The sequence below is a fragment of the Budorcas taxicolor genome, chromosome 11 (assembly GCF_023091745.1).
Source record: "Budorcas taxicolor isolate Tak-1 chromosome 11, Takin1.1, whole genome shotgun sequence".
In the NCBI taxonomy this organism is placed as follows: Eukaryota; Metazoa; Chordata; class Mammalia; order Artiodactyla; family Bovidae; genus Budorcas; species Budorcas taxicolor.
Window position 1 is genome coordinate 60,363,695 of NC_068920.1, and position 17,501 is coordinate 60,381,195.

A 17,501-nucleotide genomic window follows, 5' to 3' on the forward strand; every position below is an offset into this window, starting at 1 on the left:
AACCCAAATCAGTGCAGTGGTCCCTACACCTGCCTGTCTACACTTCTAGGCTTTCGTTTTCTTGTGGCCCATGAGACATTGCCTAAAATAATCTTAAATTTTTCTCTTTCAATCTCTGCTTAAGCAGTAGAATTCTTCTACTAAAGTCTCTTCCTTAAAAGGATATGATTCAAGTGATTTTTAAAGGTGGCTTGTCTTAATATTTATTGCTGGCACTTGGAAATGACTGAGCTGTTAGGTATTGGTTCTAATTTTTCAGCATTGTGGTTTTTTTTTTTTTTTTAATATGTTAACAACTTAATGTGAAAATGGAACTTGAGTTTTTTAAAGTGAATTTGGTCTTCTTTTTTAATAGTGACATTACAATTATTTAGAAAGCTAATATCCTTTTTATTCTTCTTAGGACTGGGAATATTTACTAAATTCAGACTACCACCAGAATGTTGAGTCTCATCTCTTGAACAGATCTTTGTGTTTGAGTCCTTTGGAAGTTTCACAGATGAAAGATGAGGATTTTTCCCAGAATCTCAGTTTGGACTCTTCTACACTTCTGTTCACTCACATACCTGCAATTTTTTTTGTTCTTCACCTGGTCTATGAGGAACTCAAGTTGAACACCCTAATGGGAGAAGGGGTTCGTTCACTTGTTGAACTTCTCGTCCAATTGGCAAGGTAAATATCGTTTATAGATTAGAAATTTCCGAAAGGTCATTAGATGACTTAATTCTTGGCCGTGAATGTCAAATAGGAACCTTGCAAATAAATTTCTGAATTCTACCTTCTCAACAAAAAGGAGCCTTTTCCATAAGCCACAGAACTGTTTGAGGGGATCCATTGTGTAAGGGCCGTGGGTCAGGCTGGGGTTGCAGCTTTTTGTCCTCAGATGAGTGGAAAAGGCATGAGAGTAGTGTGTTGCCCAGTGAGGATAACCTGTTTGGCTTTCATTTTGACACCATGATTGTGGTGGAAAGTCTGTAATGATACCTGCTGTTTTTATAATGATGCCTTAGATTCAAATAGTGTTTGAAAGTGAAAGTTGCTCAGGCGCGTCCAACTCTTTGTGACCCCATGGACCATAGAGTCCATGGAATTCTCCAAGCCAGAATACTGGAGTGGGTAGCCTTTCCCGTCTCCAGGGGATCTTCCCAACCCAGGAATCAAACCCACATCTCCCGCATTGTAGGTAGATTCTTTACCAGCTGAGCCACAAGGGAAGCCCAAGAATACTGGACTGGGTAGCCTATCCCTTCTCCAGAGGATCTTCCTGACCCAGGGATCGAACTGGAGTCTCTTGTGTTTTAAGCAAAATTCTTTACCAACTGAGCTGTCAGGGTTTAAACTAACAAAATAGTACTTTACATGTAGAAATTGTCAAAGTAGGTATTACAGTCCCTGTTCCAGTGATGAGGAAACATGCTTAAGTTTTGAGGGGAAAAAATTTTTTTTTTTTTTTGGTGTGGACCATTTAAAAAATTTATTTATTTATTTATTTATTTTTGGCTGTGGTGGGCCTTCACTGATTCTCGAGCTTTTCTCTAGCTGTGGCGAGTGGAGGCACTCTCTGTTTGCTGTCCAGGCCTCTCATTCTGGGGGCTTCTCTTACTGTGGGGCCTGGGCTCCAGGTGTGTGGGCTTCAGTAGCTGTGGCGCCCGGGCTCTGGAGCACAGGCTCAGTAGTTGTGGTGCGCAGGCTTAGCTGTTCCACAGCGTGTGGCATTTTCTGCACCAGGGATGGAACTCATGTTTCCTGCATTGGCAGGCAGATTCTTTACCACTGAGCCACCAGGGAAGCCTCTCAAGTTTGTTTTTTAAGGACAGGTGCCATTTGCTAGACATTGGTTTTCTTTGTTGGTCCTTGATTGCCCCAGTCTGGTCTTCCCTGTCTTTCAGGCTCTTGTAGTGGATCTACAATAAGACTGTTCTGATGGTATTTTCAACAGTCTTTTCTAGCACCTTGTGTTTGGCACTGAACTCAAAGTGTTTATACTTAGGTGTTGTTTGAGCCTTTGTGACCCTTGGTGATAAAGTTAAGTTTGAATTAAAATGCCAACCTCTGAGTTAAGGTTGTAGTATATTTTCTAATTTATGTTACCTTCCTTGAGATATTGAAATTCTTTTCTGAGACACGACAGTTTTAATTGATGGTTAGTTTCTCTTAATGACAAGGCATTACTATAAAGAAGATACTTTTGTAATGAAATGATTTTCAAACCCTAATCATGGCTCTTTGAAATAGGTAAAATTAGTATAATGTTTTACACTTTATAAGGTATTTCTCATACATATTATTTAATCTTAAAAGCTTGAGGGTGAGTTGACTGGTGTTCCACAATTTTCTGGAAGAATAATTACTGAGATTGAGAAAGTTGACTTCCTGAAGAGCACACAGCTAACAAATTAACAGAGGAGAAATTGGACCACAGTTTTCATAGCAGTTTTACCCTCAAAATTTATCTAGCAGAAGGAGTCTTGGTTGCATTTGTCACCCTAGGCACTTTAAGTCCAGAAATACAGTACAGAGGCTCTAGACGTGGTTGTCTTCTTTCTCCTAAGTAAATGTTTTAAATTAAAAAGGTCAACTGATGAGTCTTCTTAACTGTTTGGGAGGAGAATGCTGTAATACCTCGCTTGTTAATTCCTTTTATGTGTTCCATTGTTTTAGGGACTTGAAATTGGAGCCTTACGTAGATCATTACTATAGAGACTACCCAACACTTGTCAGAACTACTGGACAAGTGTGCACAATTGACCAAGGTAAGTGTTCTGCTGTTAAAGATTTTCTCAACAGTATGCTGACCTTTGCTTGTATTTTTCTTGGTAAACAGCAGAGGATATATTTCTTACTGTTAACCTCTAAATCAGGGGTAGTGTTTTTCCACCAGGCAGATTTCAGTTTGTAGTGTTTGGTCTCTGACTTGTAGTATAGCTTCTTCAGTGTGGGGGGTGGGGGGTGGAGGGGATTTTACTCATCCCCAAGATTCTGCCTTGCAAAAGCTTAGAGCTTCCAGTGCCAAGGATGCTTTGCTATCCTGTGTGGTCCAGTTAGTAACCACCCACTGTGTGCTATTTTAGTTTAAACTAAAGATTCAGTTCCTCAGTTGCCCTGGCCACATTGCAAGTGCTCAGCAGTCATATGGGGCTGGTGGTTGCCATATTGAACAGTACAGATACAGAACAGTTTCACAGCCATTGTATTGTCTTAGACTCTGAGTTAAACGGACTCAAGATTGGGGCCCAGTTGTTAAAACAGAGCAGAATCCTGGGTGTCTTGTCTTTTCTCATCATTAGAGCTAGAGCAGAAAATTTTGGTGACATTCTTTAATATGCCTTGAACATAAGAATTCGGATAAAATATTAGTCAGTTAAATTCCACAGATTATAATGTGATCACATACTTACTGTGACAGAAAACATGAAGCATTTTGGAGAATATGGAAAAAATGTTACTCTGATTGTCTTCAAATGACAGGGATTGTTGATTATCTTTCCTTTGAATTAAAACAGTATTGTTTTAGTGTATACTTACATCTTTACAAACATTTATCTAATTCTGAAGGTCAAACAGGATCTATGCAGTACCCGTCATTTTTCACTCTTGAGCCACCTAGTGTTTATCAGTGGGTGAGCTCCTGTCTGAAGGGGGAAGGAGTGCCCCCCTATCCTTACCTCCCCGGAATCTGTGAACGAGGCAGACTTGTAGTCTTGGTATGTATTCAGTATGTTGCCAAACTTGTTTGTTTTTTTCTTTTTAACTTTCAATGTAATGTAAAAAATTATCATATAGAAAAATTACTGCCCCCCCCATTTTGTGTATTGCTCTGTGGATTTCAATAAATGTTGAGTTCATGTAATCCCTCCCATAATTAGAATTCAGAATGCTTCTATCAACCCCCTCAGAAAATTCCCTCCTGCTTTTGAGATTCTTTCAAGTATTGCTGTAGCAGGAGTTCATTGCACTTAATTGCTGAGTGTTGGCTATACATTGTGTGCATATATATATCACATTGGTTTATCCATTCATCCATTGACGATACTTGAGTTGACTCCAGTTTTTAAGCAGTTATAAATACAGCTGCCATAGACATTCATGTCTAGGTTTTTGTGTGAACAAAAGTTTTCATTTCTCTAGGGTAGGTACCCAGAGGCGGGATTGATGGCCATATAGCAAGTATATATAAGATTAATATATTTGAGAAACTGTAAGCTGTTTTTCAGAGTCTCTGTTATTGTTTGTTGTTCAGTTGCCAACTTGTGTCCAGCTGTTTGCGACCCCATGAACTGCAGCACACCAGGCTCCTCTGTCTTTCAGTGTCTCCCAGAGTTTGCTCAAATTCATGTCCGTTGAGTCAGCGATGTTATCTAATCATCTTATCCTCTGCCACCCTCTTCTCCTTTCGCCTTCTTCTAGCATCAGGGTCTTTTCCAATGAATTAGCTCTTCGCATGAGGTGGCCAAAGTGTGGAAACTTCAGTGTCATCATCAATCCTTCCAATGAATATTCAGGGTTGATTTCCTTTAGGATTGACTGGGTGGATCTTCTTGCAGTCCAAGGCACTCTCAAAAGTCTTCTCCAATACCACAATTCAAAAGCATCGTTCCTTGGTGCTCAGCCCTTCTTTATCGTCAGACTTTCACAGCTGTACATTACTAATGGAAAAACCATAGCTTTGACTATACGGCCTTTGTTGGCAGAGTAATGTGTCTGCTTTTTAATACACTGTCTAGGTTTGAGATAGCTTTTCTTCCAAGAAGGAAGCAGTCATTAATTTCATGTATCTGTTTCATATATTTGCATTTCCACCATCAGTGTGTGAGTGTTCCAGTTTCCCTGCATGCATTCTGGTCAGTTTTTGGTATTGTCATGATTTGTAAATTTTCTCATTCTTATAGATGTGCAGTGATAACTCATTGTGGTTTAAATATGCATTTTCTTCATGGCTAGTGATATTTTGAATGTGCCTGCATAGGAGGTTTTGTCAGATACGTGGGTTTGAAGTATTTTCTCCTGTGGTTTGTCATGTCCTGTTGCTCTCTTAATGCTTCCTTTGTGGAGCACAAATGTTTAATTTTGATGCAGCCAGTTTATCCACTTTTTTCTGTATGGATAGTGCATTTGGTGTCATGCCTATGAACTCATTATCCAAGTCAGAAAGATTTTCTACTGTTTTCGTCCAGAAATTTTACAGTTTCCTGTTTTATAATTAGATCCGTGATCCATTTTGTTAAATTTTTTTTAATCAGATGTGAGGTTTATGTTGAGATTTTTATTCCATTTGAATGGTCAGTTTTTTTAAACATCAATTGTTGGGAACACTATTCTTTCTCTTTTGCAGTTTTTCAGAAATAAGTTGACGACATATTTGTAGGTCTGTCTCTGGGCTTTTTATTCTAGTCCATTGGTCTGTGTTGTGGTCCACACACTCTTGATTACTGTAGCGTTATAGTCAGTCTTAAAATTGGTTACTGTGACTCTTCCTTCCATTACTTTTCTTTTTTAAAATTATTTTAGCTATTTTAATTCCTTTGCCTTTTCCTTTAAATTTTATAATTGGCTTAACCATAGCTACAAAAAATCCTACTTGAATTTTTTTTTAATGAAATAATTTTTATTAAAAAAAATTAACTCACCTTATTAATACATAGTTAATCCAAGATCAGAGCTGATTCAGATAGAGCCAAAGGGCATCAGTAAAGGTAAGTTCCTTCACAGTAACGTCCCTTGGTCCCCTTATACTGGAGCAGCCTGCCGAGAGGTCTTCTGTGGACCTTTCTTGAGATGGGGCTTTCCCAGGCTTGTAGGAGAACCAGATCTTTTGTCTCCTGTCTCAGATATCACTGGACTAGGTAAATGTCCTTGCTCCCCACCTGCTCCTCCTTTACTCTGTGTCCTGCTTCCTTCATGTTGAGAGAGGCTTCAGTACCTGCCATGGCTCTGAAATAGACATGCAGAATGGTGATTCTGCTTTTTTAAAAAAAACACTGATAAAATATATATAACATATTATTATTTTAATTGTTTTTAAGTGTACGATTCAGTGGCGATCAGTCCATTCACAATGTATTCAGAGCAGCCAATACTTTTTCATTCCTTGCTGCTTATGTGGAAACATTTAGGTGAATTCACCAGATACTTTGGTTCTGTACAACTCCGCTAAAATGGGGTAGACTGAGTGTTACAGCTCCCCAAGAGGGAGCCAGAGATATATGAATAAGCCAAAGGTGTTCTGTGTCCAGCTTACACTAGTCAACTTACAGATATTCGTGTTATAGCATATCTTTCTTAGATACGATGTCAGCGACTTTCAGGAACCTATCATCTGTAGTTCAGGAACCTATCATCTGTAGTGTCTGTACTGGTTTAGAGTTAGGACTTGAAGACCCTCCAGCATTGTGTTGAGATTTTAATACGATCATGCTGCCACTTTCTTTCCAAAAAAAAGCTGTAGGTGCAGATCTTAGTGGTAATAGCAAATACTCAAAGGAGAACTTTGAAGGCTGAAGTGGAGAAGGGCCTTGAGGCGTAGAGAGTTAGGGTTTACCTCACCCCAAGTTGGGGCGCTACTGGTAAAGAGCCTACCCGCCGGTGCAGGAGACATGAGAGTCCTGGATTCAATCCCTGGGTCGGGAAGATCCCCCGGAGGAGGAAATGGCACCCCACTCCAGTGTTCTTGCTTGGAGAACCCCATGGACAGAGGAGCCTGGTGGGCTACAGTCCCTAGGGTCGCAAAGAGTCAGGCATGACTGAAAGGACTCGGCATCCACTCAACACAAATGACGCAAATGTCAATCAGTTTGTAAGTAGATAAGCAGAGGTTGGTACATATTTCTAATGGAATACCCCTCAGCAGTGAAAAGAAAGAAACTGCTGACACACACAGTAATGTGGATGAATTTCACCAAAGTGCTGAGTTGATGAAACAGGACACAGAAGACAGCATGTTCTGTGACTCCATTTGCAGGATATTGAAGAAGAAGCAAAATACAGGAAGAGAGAAAAGAAGCGTTATTTATTCCCAGTAGTTCCCAAGGGCACTTTCTGGTGTGATGCAAGCATTCTGTGTCCTGACTGTGGTTATATGATTGTATAACATTTGTCAAAACAGAGCTCTGTATCTAAAATGGGCTAGTTTTCCTGTCTGTGCTTATGCCTCAAGAGTTTAAAAAATAATGTTAAGTTTCTCCTTATGCAGAGTATTGCACTCTACATACTTGGTGACGAAAGCTCTCTCTCTGATGAATCCTCACAGTATTTATCCAGAATAAGTATCGGTAAGTCAGTCTCACATTAGGCTTCCCCAGACAAATTTTTATAGATGTCAGTATCAGTTGAAATTAAAAAATGAAAACTTTTCTAAGTGTACTTCAGGTGCTGTGTCTTGCTTCATTTTAGAGGTGACAAAATCACAGTTCTAGTCTTGAGTCCGCAACTGACTTTCAGAGACCAAGATTACTAAAAATCTGACAAACTACATTTTCAGTATGTCTAAAAAGGGCTGTTTTAGCCCCAGGGAAATGATCATTCTTTCCAACCTGCCAGAGTACTGCGTATTTTGTTGTTTTTTAGGAGATCTTTATCTGTAATTTTTCTTTCCAAATGTCTTCTATATGTTGCTTGCTTTCTTTACCAGGATAACTATTAAAATAAAGTTCTGTTCTGTTGTAGCACCCCAGAAGCCGCAAGCAGAACAAGAGGAGAGCAGGTGACTTTTATTCAGTTTGTGCCTTTACGCTGTCTATTTCACGGCTTCCTGTTTAATAACCTCGTGTTTGTTCTCTTGCAGGCTTAGTTTCAGCCATTCTACGTCGGTTTCTAGCCTAGCTGAGAGATTAGTTGTCTGGATGACTAATGTAGGTAAGGCCATCTTTGTTACCTTTCATGTGTCTTTGAAATCCCTTCCTTGGACTGCTCTTTCCTAACCAGGCCCTGTGTCCTCAGAGCACGCTAGAGCTGGGAGGCATGAGAAGGCAGGGCCTCTAGCTCTACAGAAGGATCCCACAGGGTTGTATGATGGCCCCCCCGAGCCACCCTTTCTTTGCTTGACGGTCTCACAGCTTCCCTCTACTGATATCTTGGGTACCAGCCTTTTCTCCTTTGGTGGATGGAAAATCTTTGTCTTTCCTCTGAGACCAGTAGAGGCTGTGGCTTTGTAGAGTGGCCCCAGAATGGAGAATGCTAATCACTACACATTCAGATTTGAAGCTGTTAAATACTCAGATACCAGAAGCGATTATTTCCGGCAAAATTTTGAATGATACAGGCCAGGGATTTTATGCAACAAGAGGTAGATTCACCTGGGACAAGGGAGAGGAAGGCGAAGAGTTTATTCTCTGTTCCTAAAGATTGTGCCTCTGGGTTTTAAGCTGAGGAAACTACCAAAACTTTTTGTGAACATGAACTAAAAGGTTTTAAAAACATTAACAGTATGAAAACATAGAAGAATGAGGATGTTATAAAATAGTATGTTAGAAAGTAGTGCTTTAATGAATATTACAAGAGGTTTCTGAATTCTTATTTAGAGAATATTCTAAATGACTTGAGGTTTTCACTCGTCTTTTTTGTTATGCTTCCTTGAAAATTCCACTAATTGTCATGTAGTATTGCCAATAAGATACTTATGCTGAAAAATATTGGATGAGTTCTATTTATTTGTATATTACATAGTATTTAGTATAAGTGTCATTCTCAAATAAAGTAACATTTTTACCTCTGTAATTAACCAATTTTCTGTGTTAATAAATACTGTAAAATATTATAATATTTAGAAAATCATTTCAGAAAAAATTAACCTGACGCTGTGAAAAATTTTTTAATGAAATATGGTATATATACAAGAGAGTGTATGAAATGTGTTTAGAGAATAATAGTAAAATGAGCGTTGATGTCCTGGTCGCCCACTGTTAGAAATAAAGCATTGTCAGTGTAGTAGAAAGCCCTGTGGATCTAGTCCTTGATATCCCCTCACACACCTTGCTGCCACAGGTAACCATTGATGCAGCACCCATCCTAAATTTTGTTACCGTCTGTCATTTTTTTTTATCACCTTCATATATTACTTAGTATTATGTGTTTTTTAACTTTATGTAACTCAGTGTAGATATAAGTATGTTTTTTACTACCTTATTTTCCTCAATATTATTTATAGATTTATCCATGTTGACTCACATAGCAGAAGGTCATTCATTCATTTTCACTGCTATATAATCTGTTGCTTGGATATATCACAACTTACTTATCCATTCTGTTGATGATAGAAACTGGACTCTTTCCTCCCTTACCATTTTTTGCCATAATGAACGATGCTAATGAACATTTTAATGCTTATGTCCTTGTTCCCTGTGTGCGTGTCTCTGTATGGCTTCTGACGGACTGTAGGGGTGAACCTGACTGTACACGCTGTGTTTTCCCAGGTGGTTGGCTCTGTATACGCCACCATCCTCTGTGGAAGAGAATTGCTGTTGCTCTGTGTAGTTGTGAACACTTGGCATTGACTGACTCTAATATCTGTCTGTCAGATGAGTATGAATGTTCATTTCCTAGTGGATTTAATTTGCATCTCTCTGACCACTCATTGGACAGAGCATCTTTTCGTATGTTCATTGACCATTTGTGTTTCCTCTTAGGGAAGGGTCTTTTTGTCCTTTGATTTTCCTATTGGATTGTGCTTTTTTCTTAAAGTTTTTAGGAATTCTTTTCCCCCCCCTAAAGAAAACTGATGTCAAGATGCTGGTCTGGTAGCAGAATGAATACCGTCGGTTTGTTGCTATTTGTTAGGGTAGAGTTTACTAACTTCATTTGGAGAATTGGGACAGTGGCTAAGTCTGACTGAAGAATTTTCTCTTTTCCTTCCATCTCAAGGTTTCACTTTAAGAGACTTGGAAACACTTCCCTTTGGAATAGCTCTTCCCATCCGAGATGCGATTTATCACTGTCGGGAGCAGCCTGCTTCAGACTGGCCGGAAGCTGTCTGCCTCTTGATTGGGCGTCAGGATCTTTCCAAGCAGGCCTGCGAAGGAAACTTGCCCAAAGGAAAATCTGTGAGTATCACCATGGAAAGTCCATGTTCAGTTTTAGCCTCAGTAGAATTAGAGTAGAGCTGTCCTCCGTTTTCCTTCAAGAATTTTTGCAAGTGTATGTATCAGATTATCTTTTATTATATGCTAGATAGATATGCTTTAAAACAGAATAAATTATATTCATTGTAGATTGAACATAGAGATAGATTTTGGGAATGCTCTGTCTTACCTGCACTTCTCTTTGCCTTGAGTCAGGACAAGTGTTGAGTCAGTGGACAGCTACCATGACTGATTCCCTGCTTGTACCACGTTAGTAGCTAACTGCCGCTGCTGTTTAGTTGCTAAGTTGCTGTTGAGTTGGCGGCCCCATGGACTGTAGTCCACAAGGCTCCCCTGTCCATGGGATTCTCCAGGCCAGAACGCTGGAGTGGGTTGCCATCTCCTACTCCAGGGGTTTGTCCCGACCCAGTGACTGAATCCGCATCTCCTGCATTGGCTGGCAGACCCTTCACCACTGAGCTGCCAGGGAGGCCACACCTACCTTCCAATCTGCACTTAAGTAAGAAGTTTTAGGTGAATTGGTGTTTGTCTTATTTTAAATAGAAAACCAAAATTTTTTTTGTTAGTAATATGATTACCTTTTCCTCAACCAAGATTAAGTTGTTAGCGTTTAGACCTCTTTTGTTACTATGAATGAGGCCATTGTTAGCCTTAAAGCTAAATGATACTGATAATCGTTCATCTGTATTTATATGTCCTTTTAAGTGCTTCCCTGGTGGCTCAGACTGTAAAGCGTCTGTGTAGAATGCAGGAGACCTGGGTTCGATCCCTGGGTCGGGAAGTTCCTTGGAGAAGGAAAAGGCAACCCACTCCAGTACTCTTGCCTAGAAAATCCCATGGATGGAGGAGCCTGGTGTCCATGGGGTCGCAAAGAGTTGGACACGACTGAGCGAATTCACTTTCACTTTAAGTAATTCTAGCTAAATTCAGTTTGTTCAGTTACTTCAGGTTACATTTTGTAACTCGTCTCAAATTAAATTTATCAGCTATTTGGGTCTATATTTTATTACTCACCAATTGGAATATAGTTCCTTTTAAAATTAGATATTCCATAGAAATTATAATAAATTTTTAGCAACTAAAGTCAGACTGATTTTTAATCATATCTTCCAGTATTCTTTTTCCTGGTTAATGTTGCTTCCACATTAAATGTTGCAAGATTTTAGCCTTTCGTCTAGGAATTACTCTTTTGTGAAAGGAGTAGAAAACTGTGAGAAAACAAGATTTCTGCTATTTCTTCTGTTTTGACGTCTAATTGAATCATTTGGCCTGGGAAGTTAAAGCACATGCTAAGATTATGAGGACAGAATGACAAGCAGGCAGTTAACTCTCCTCACTTGTTTTGCTGCATTTAATTCCTTTCCTTTTAAGAAACATACTTGGAACATACTTAGGACAAACAAAGAAAAGTGAAAACCAACCATGATCCATTCTGAAGCACGGAAGTGAGAAAGTATTAGTCTGACCTCCTCCAGCCCTTGGTTGATACCTTTCCAGGTTGTTTTCTTCTGCTTCTGCTAATTAAAGACAGTATTTAAATTGGTGTTGGTTCTTTAGCAACATTGTGTGGAGTTAATCTTCTGTTGTCAGTAATATGTTTCCTCTTCAGAATATTTAGAATATAGTTTGATTTTTTATAATTTATTTAGAGTATTCCTTTCTGTGAGATCAGCCGCCTGACTAGTATTCTAAGTTGAAAGCTTTCCCCTTGGCTGAGTAAAGACTCTTTCCAAGCAGGCAATACAGTTAGAGAAAGATTTCTGGGTAGGAACCCATATGCCTGGGAGCCTGAGCCAGCCCTCTTCGGCATATGCGTTTGTTTGCGTTGATGTAGACTTGGCACCTCGTCCTGTGCATTCTCATGTTCAACAAATGTGCGTTGGCTGGTTTTTAAGTTAGTATTACAACCAAGTCTGTTACTCAGGTGCTCTCATCAGATGTTCCTTCAGGAACAGAAACAGAGGAGGAGGATGATGGCATGAATGACATGAATCAGGAGGTGATGTCGTTAATATGGAGCGAAGACTTGCGCGTGCAGGACGTGCGAAGGCTTCTCCAGAGTGCACATCCTGTCCGCGTCAATGTGGTGCAGTACCCAGAACTCAGTGACCACGAGTTCATCGAGGAAAAAGAGAACAGGTAAAGGCAGACATCAGCTGCCGGAATTTAAGTAAAAAGTTACTGAGTGCTGCCTCAGTTTGTTCAGCTGGAGGAACAGGCATGACTGTGGCATTCGTTCACACCTCACAGGGCTGCTCAGGAGCCAAGTGGGCTGCTTCTGCCTAGCGCTTAGAGCACTGCTGGGTACACTGCAGAGCACAGTGCCGTCAGGCATCTTTGTTATCCGAGGTCATTGATTTTGTGATGCTGTCTTTTTTTTAACCTTTTCACATTTCTGAAATCAGATTATCTGTCAGTCTGTGGATGTCTGTAGGTGTTACAGTTTAGTTGGCAGTGGTTTTTCTTTCTTAGCACGTCATGAAATAGTGATGCATCTTAAAATTAGCTGCATCTTAAATGGAAGGGTACACAGGTTTTGTTTTCATTATTATAATTTTGTGGATTATGTATTCTGTTTCTGCTAAAAATGTTATGGGATATAGCATTCTGGCCTAATTCTAAATTTGCCTGATTACAAATTACTGTGGGGCAGTGTTCTTAAAGAGCCATCTTAGGACAGTGAGGTGTTCCTCCCCAGTGAATGAGAAAAGCAGGTATGTGTATGTACAGTAAGGGAGAGAGCATGCTTGTGAATAGCTTTGTCTGCAGAGAGAGGTTTAGCTTCTTGTTAGCCTCAGAAAGGATACTTCTGTGTCTTCAGATAGAGCTTGTAGTATTTCCTGGTTATAAATGCTCCTACCTCCACAACTTCTATTAGATGCCACTTATTTTAACATAGAAGCAAGTTAAAAAGTCGTGGATTAGTTTCAGAGTATAGCCTGGAAAAGGAAATGGCAACCCACTCCGGTTATCTTGCCTGGAAAATCCCATGGACAAGAGAGTGAGATACGATTTACTGACTAAACAAAAACATAGCCTGTAGAAGCCATTTAACCTTGAACATAGTTGGCATATAGTGCTATTAGTTCCGTGAATGCTAGCCATCGAGCAGATGAAATGACTTCGCTGTTCTGGGGACGGCATGAAATCCACTCACCTCCACAACAAGGACTTCTTTCTTTTTCTCCTGTGTGCAGGCCGTGGAGGGGGCACTAGGGCTGTGTTCACAAAGAGGATGAGAGGAGGGGCCCAGCTACACTGGCAACAGCACAGTGAGGAACCCAGCAAATCCTGTTTTCCTCTGAGAAGGTTCAGTTTGGTTGCTCAGTCGTGGGTTAGCATTATTGAAAGAAGAGTTTTAGGTTTTTCTTTTTGCATACTTACGGAGAGTTGGCCTGGTGTGTAGAATAGCTGGTTTTAATTCAAAGTGAATATGAAACAGAAGAAGGAATGTGTCTCCCTCTTAGAGTTTCTGGTGGGAGTGCGTGCATAGTTAGTTGCTCAGGCATACCCAACTGTTTGCAGCCCTTTGGACTGTAGCCTGCCAGGCTCCTCTGTCCATGGGATTCTCCAGGCAGGAATACTGGAGTGGGTTGCCGTTTCCTCCTCCAGGGGATCTTCCTGACCCAAGGACTGACCCTGCCGCTCCGTCATTGGCAGGAGGATTCTTTCCCTGCTAAGCCATAGCGGAAGCCCTCTAATGGGAGTCAGAGTATGAAAAAGAATAACCATGTTTAGATGACTGACCCACGTCTTTGTAGGGATTTACTTTGATGTGGCTTCATCTTTCACAGCACTGCTGCTTTTAAAATACTCACTACAGGTTGCACTCCAGTTTTTTCTTTTGTCTGTTTAAATTTTTTTCACATGACGGCTTTAATCTTAATTACAGATTGCTCCAGTTGTGCCAGCGAACTATGGCTCTCCCAGTAGGACGGGGAATGTTCACCTTGTTTTCATACCACCCTGTGCCAACAGAACCGTTGCCTATTCCTAAGCTGAATTTAACTGGTATGTTAAACTCTGGGTCAGTGAGAAAGGAAAATGATTAATTATATGTTTAGTGGAGTTCTTTTTGCATTATCAATATTCTGTCTTACGCATGTGATAAACTGTCATTTTAGAAATTCTACTTGCTGTTTCATTATTAATCTCTCTGCCCTTTTTGAGACAGTTAAAGTGTCTGTCATGAACTTGTCACCAATGTGGTACTCTCACAGACCAGCATTTGAGTTAGCTCTTAGGTACCGAAAGCAAATGGTGAATGCAAATATATTTTGTTTTATGCTGTGTCTTTGTATGTGTGTATATATGTATATAGACTTTTACAAATAAGACACTGTGTGTCTAATTAAAATTTACATAACTTTCAGAACATGTTTCAAACCTCTAGTGAACTGTATAACTGTGCAGTGTTTAGAATATTTATTTTAACTATTCATCCATGACTTAAGCTATTATAGAACATTAAAAATATACAGAGAATTCAGTATTTGCAAGTACACAGTGTAGATTAGAATCAAAACATGCAAGAAAAGGAATTCATAGAGACCCTAGCATTATTAACAGTTTATGTGCTCTTCAATAAGTTGACCATAGATTTAAATTTAGTGATTACTCTTTTCTGATTCACAGGGTAACTCAAGTGTATAAAATGATGTTTTTTATATAGATATCTTTGAATGCAATTTGGAACTTTTACTAAAAGCATATAATTAGATTCCTATATAGAGAGAGTGACATATATACATAAGAGGTAGAGACAGAGCAAATTTATAAAGGTCTTTTTGAAAATACCATGTTTTCTTAACGTCTAAAGAGAAAGAGAAAAATAGGATGGTACATTTGAAATTAATACTATTGTTATCAATCACACATTGGAATTATTATTCATGTAGCCCCAGATATTATGGGGCTAAGGGTTTTGAATGCAGCACAGTGGTCTCTGTTCTCAGAAGTCAGTGTAACAGTTCTGATTTTCTGAATTTTCACTCTCCATTTTACATTTCGTCTGACTAGGGCGGGCCCCCCCTCGGAACACGACAGTGGACTTGAACAGTGGGAATATCGACGTGCCCCCCAACATGACCAGCTGGGCCAGCTTCCACAATGGTGTGGCCGCTGGCCTGAAGATAGCCCCTGCCTCCCAGATCGACTCAGCCTGGATCGTCTACAATAAGCCCAAGCATGCCGAGCTAGCCAATGAGTATGCTGGCTTTCTCATGGCCCTGGGCCTTAACGGGCACCTTACCAAGCTGGCTACTCTCAATATCCACGACTACCTAACCAAAGTGAGAACTTGTGCTGCTGGCTCCTGGCCTTGCTCCTCCCCGGGGCTGTTACAGTAGCCCTTCAGGGTCCTGTGCGCTCTTCTTCAGTCATGTCCCTCTAAGTGCATTCTTCTCAGCAGGCAGAGAAATCCTTCTAAAGCATAAATTGGAACAGATCGCTTTCCTGCTCCTGTTTAGTGATCCTGTTCAGTGATCTTCCATTGCTCTTAGTGTGCCTTTTGGAACCTGTGTGATCCTACTCACTTCTCCAACCTACTTTGTGCATTTCTTTCCTCTGCTCTTCACACTCCAGCTGTAGAGCTTGACTGTTTTAGCTCCTCTGCAAACCAGACTCTTTCTCACGGCCCAAAACGAGTGTTTTTTATTATATTCACGTTGGTGTGCATCCATCACTACTGTTAATTTTAGAACATCTTCGTCACCCCGTGAAGAAACCCCCTACCTAGTAGCAGTCAGCTGTTCCCCTCTCCCTCTAGCCTGACAAACTGCTCACCTACTTTTTGTCTCTGTGGATTTGCCAATATGGACCTTTCGTAGAAATGAAACCAGACAGTAGCTAGTCTTCTACGGCAGGGTTCTTTTGCTCACTGTAACACTTTCACGTTTGTCCATGTTATGTTAATACCACGCATTAGCTCATCATTCCTTTTGATTGCTGAGTAGATAGTCACTGTATGGATAGATTGTATTTTATTTTTCCATTCATCGGTTGATGGATGTTGAAGTTTATTCTACTTTTTGACTGTTACGTGTAATACTACTATGAACATTTTGTGTGGATGAATGTTTTCATTTTTCTTTGGTATATTTCTAGGAGTAGAATTGCTAGTCATTTGGTAACTCTTTAAAATTTTGAAGAACTACCAAACTTTTCCAGGGTGGCTGCATCATTTTATAATCCCACAAGCAATACGTAAGGGTTCCAATTTCTCTCCATTCTTGCCAACACTTGCTGTTATCTGTCATTTTAATTTTAGTCACCCCAGTAGGTGTGAAGTAATATTTCATTGTGGGTTTGGTTTGCATTTATTTCCCTGATGGCTAATGATACTGAACATCTTTATATATGTGCTCATTGGTCATTTATATGTTGTCTGTTGAGAAATGTCTATTCAGATCCTTTGCTTAGTTTTAATTGGTTGAGTTATAAGAGTTCCTTATGTGTTCTGGATACCAGACCATTAACAGGTACACGATTTGCAAAGTTTTCTCCCATTGTGCTGTCTCTTGGGTTGTCTTTTCACTTTCTGATAGTGTCTTTGAAGCATGAAAGTTTTTAACTTGATGAAATCTGGTTCATCTAGGCTTCCCAGGTGGCCCAGTTGGTTAAGAATCTGCCTGTCAGTGTAGGAGATGCAAGAGATGTGTGTTTGATCCTTGGATTGGGAAGATCCCCTGGACCCACTCTAGTATTCCTGCCTGGAGAATCCCACGGCCAGAGGAGCCTGGCGGGCTACAGTCCGTAGGGTCGCAGAGTCGGATATGTCTTAGCGACTGAACAGTGGCACCAACAACTTATCTGTTTCTTCTTTGATTGCTGTGTGCATTTGGTGTCTTATCTAATCAGTTATTTTTTAGCTTAATCCAAGGTCACTTGGGTGTATACTTGTTATGCAGGTTTACACTTGTGCTTTTTAAGAGTTTTTTACTTTTAGTTACATCTTGAAGTTAATTTTTATGGTTAATGTAAGGAAAGGGGTCCAATTTCATTCTTTTGCAAGTGGCTCTACAGTTGTCTCAGCACCTTTTTATGAAAAAACTCTTCCCATTGAATTGTCTTGACACGCCTGTCGTCATCCGAGCATCACTGTTTTTTAGTCATCTTGGCATTATCGGCATATATTCCCTCACCTGACATCATTTTCTCTTACTTTCTAAATAAATCTCAGTGACACCCCTCCCCCAACTTCTGCCACTTTTCTTGGCTAATTTGTACTCATTCTATTGTAAGTTTACTTTTTAGAGATTTCTAGTGATACCCTGGTTCCTCTTAATCTAAATTAGGCTCTGTTAGAAATAGACTCACAGACATAGACAACAGAATTGTGGTCGCCAAGGGGGAAAAGGGGCAGGAGAGAGATGGACGGGGAGTTTGGGGCTGGTAGATGCAAACTGTTACATTTAGAAGATAAGCAGC

General features: G+C 40.1%; 1 protein-coding gene across 1 annotated transcript in view; it reads left to right on the forward strand.

Annotated features, from left to right (window-relative positions):
• ANAPC1 (anaphase promoting complex subunit 1) overlaps positions 1-17,501 on the forward strand; it is a 94,448-nt gene that overhangs the window by 33,758 nt on the left and 43,189 nt on the right. Inside the window, exons 19-28 of the mRNA XM_052647575.1 lie at positions 404-672; positions 2,662-2,753; positions 3,556-3,704; positions 7,190-7,268; positions 7,663-7,699; positions 7,781-7,851; positions 9,856-10,034; positions 11,998-12,212; positions 13,966-14,084; positions 15,093-15,364. Of these exons, the coding sequence (XP_052503535.1) occupies positions 404-672; positions 2,662-2,753; positions 3,556-3,704; positions 7,190-7,268; positions 7,663-7,699; positions 7,781-7,851; positions 9,856-10,034; positions 11,998-12,212; positions 13,966-14,084; positions 15,093-15,364 (1,482 nt within the window). The remainder of the gene's footprint in view (positions 1-403; positions 673-2,661; positions 2,754-3,555; positions 3,705-7,189; positions 7,269-7,662; positions 7,700-7,780; positions 7,852-9,855; positions 10,035-11,997; positions 12,213-13,965; positions 14,085-15,092; positions 15,365-17,501) is intronic.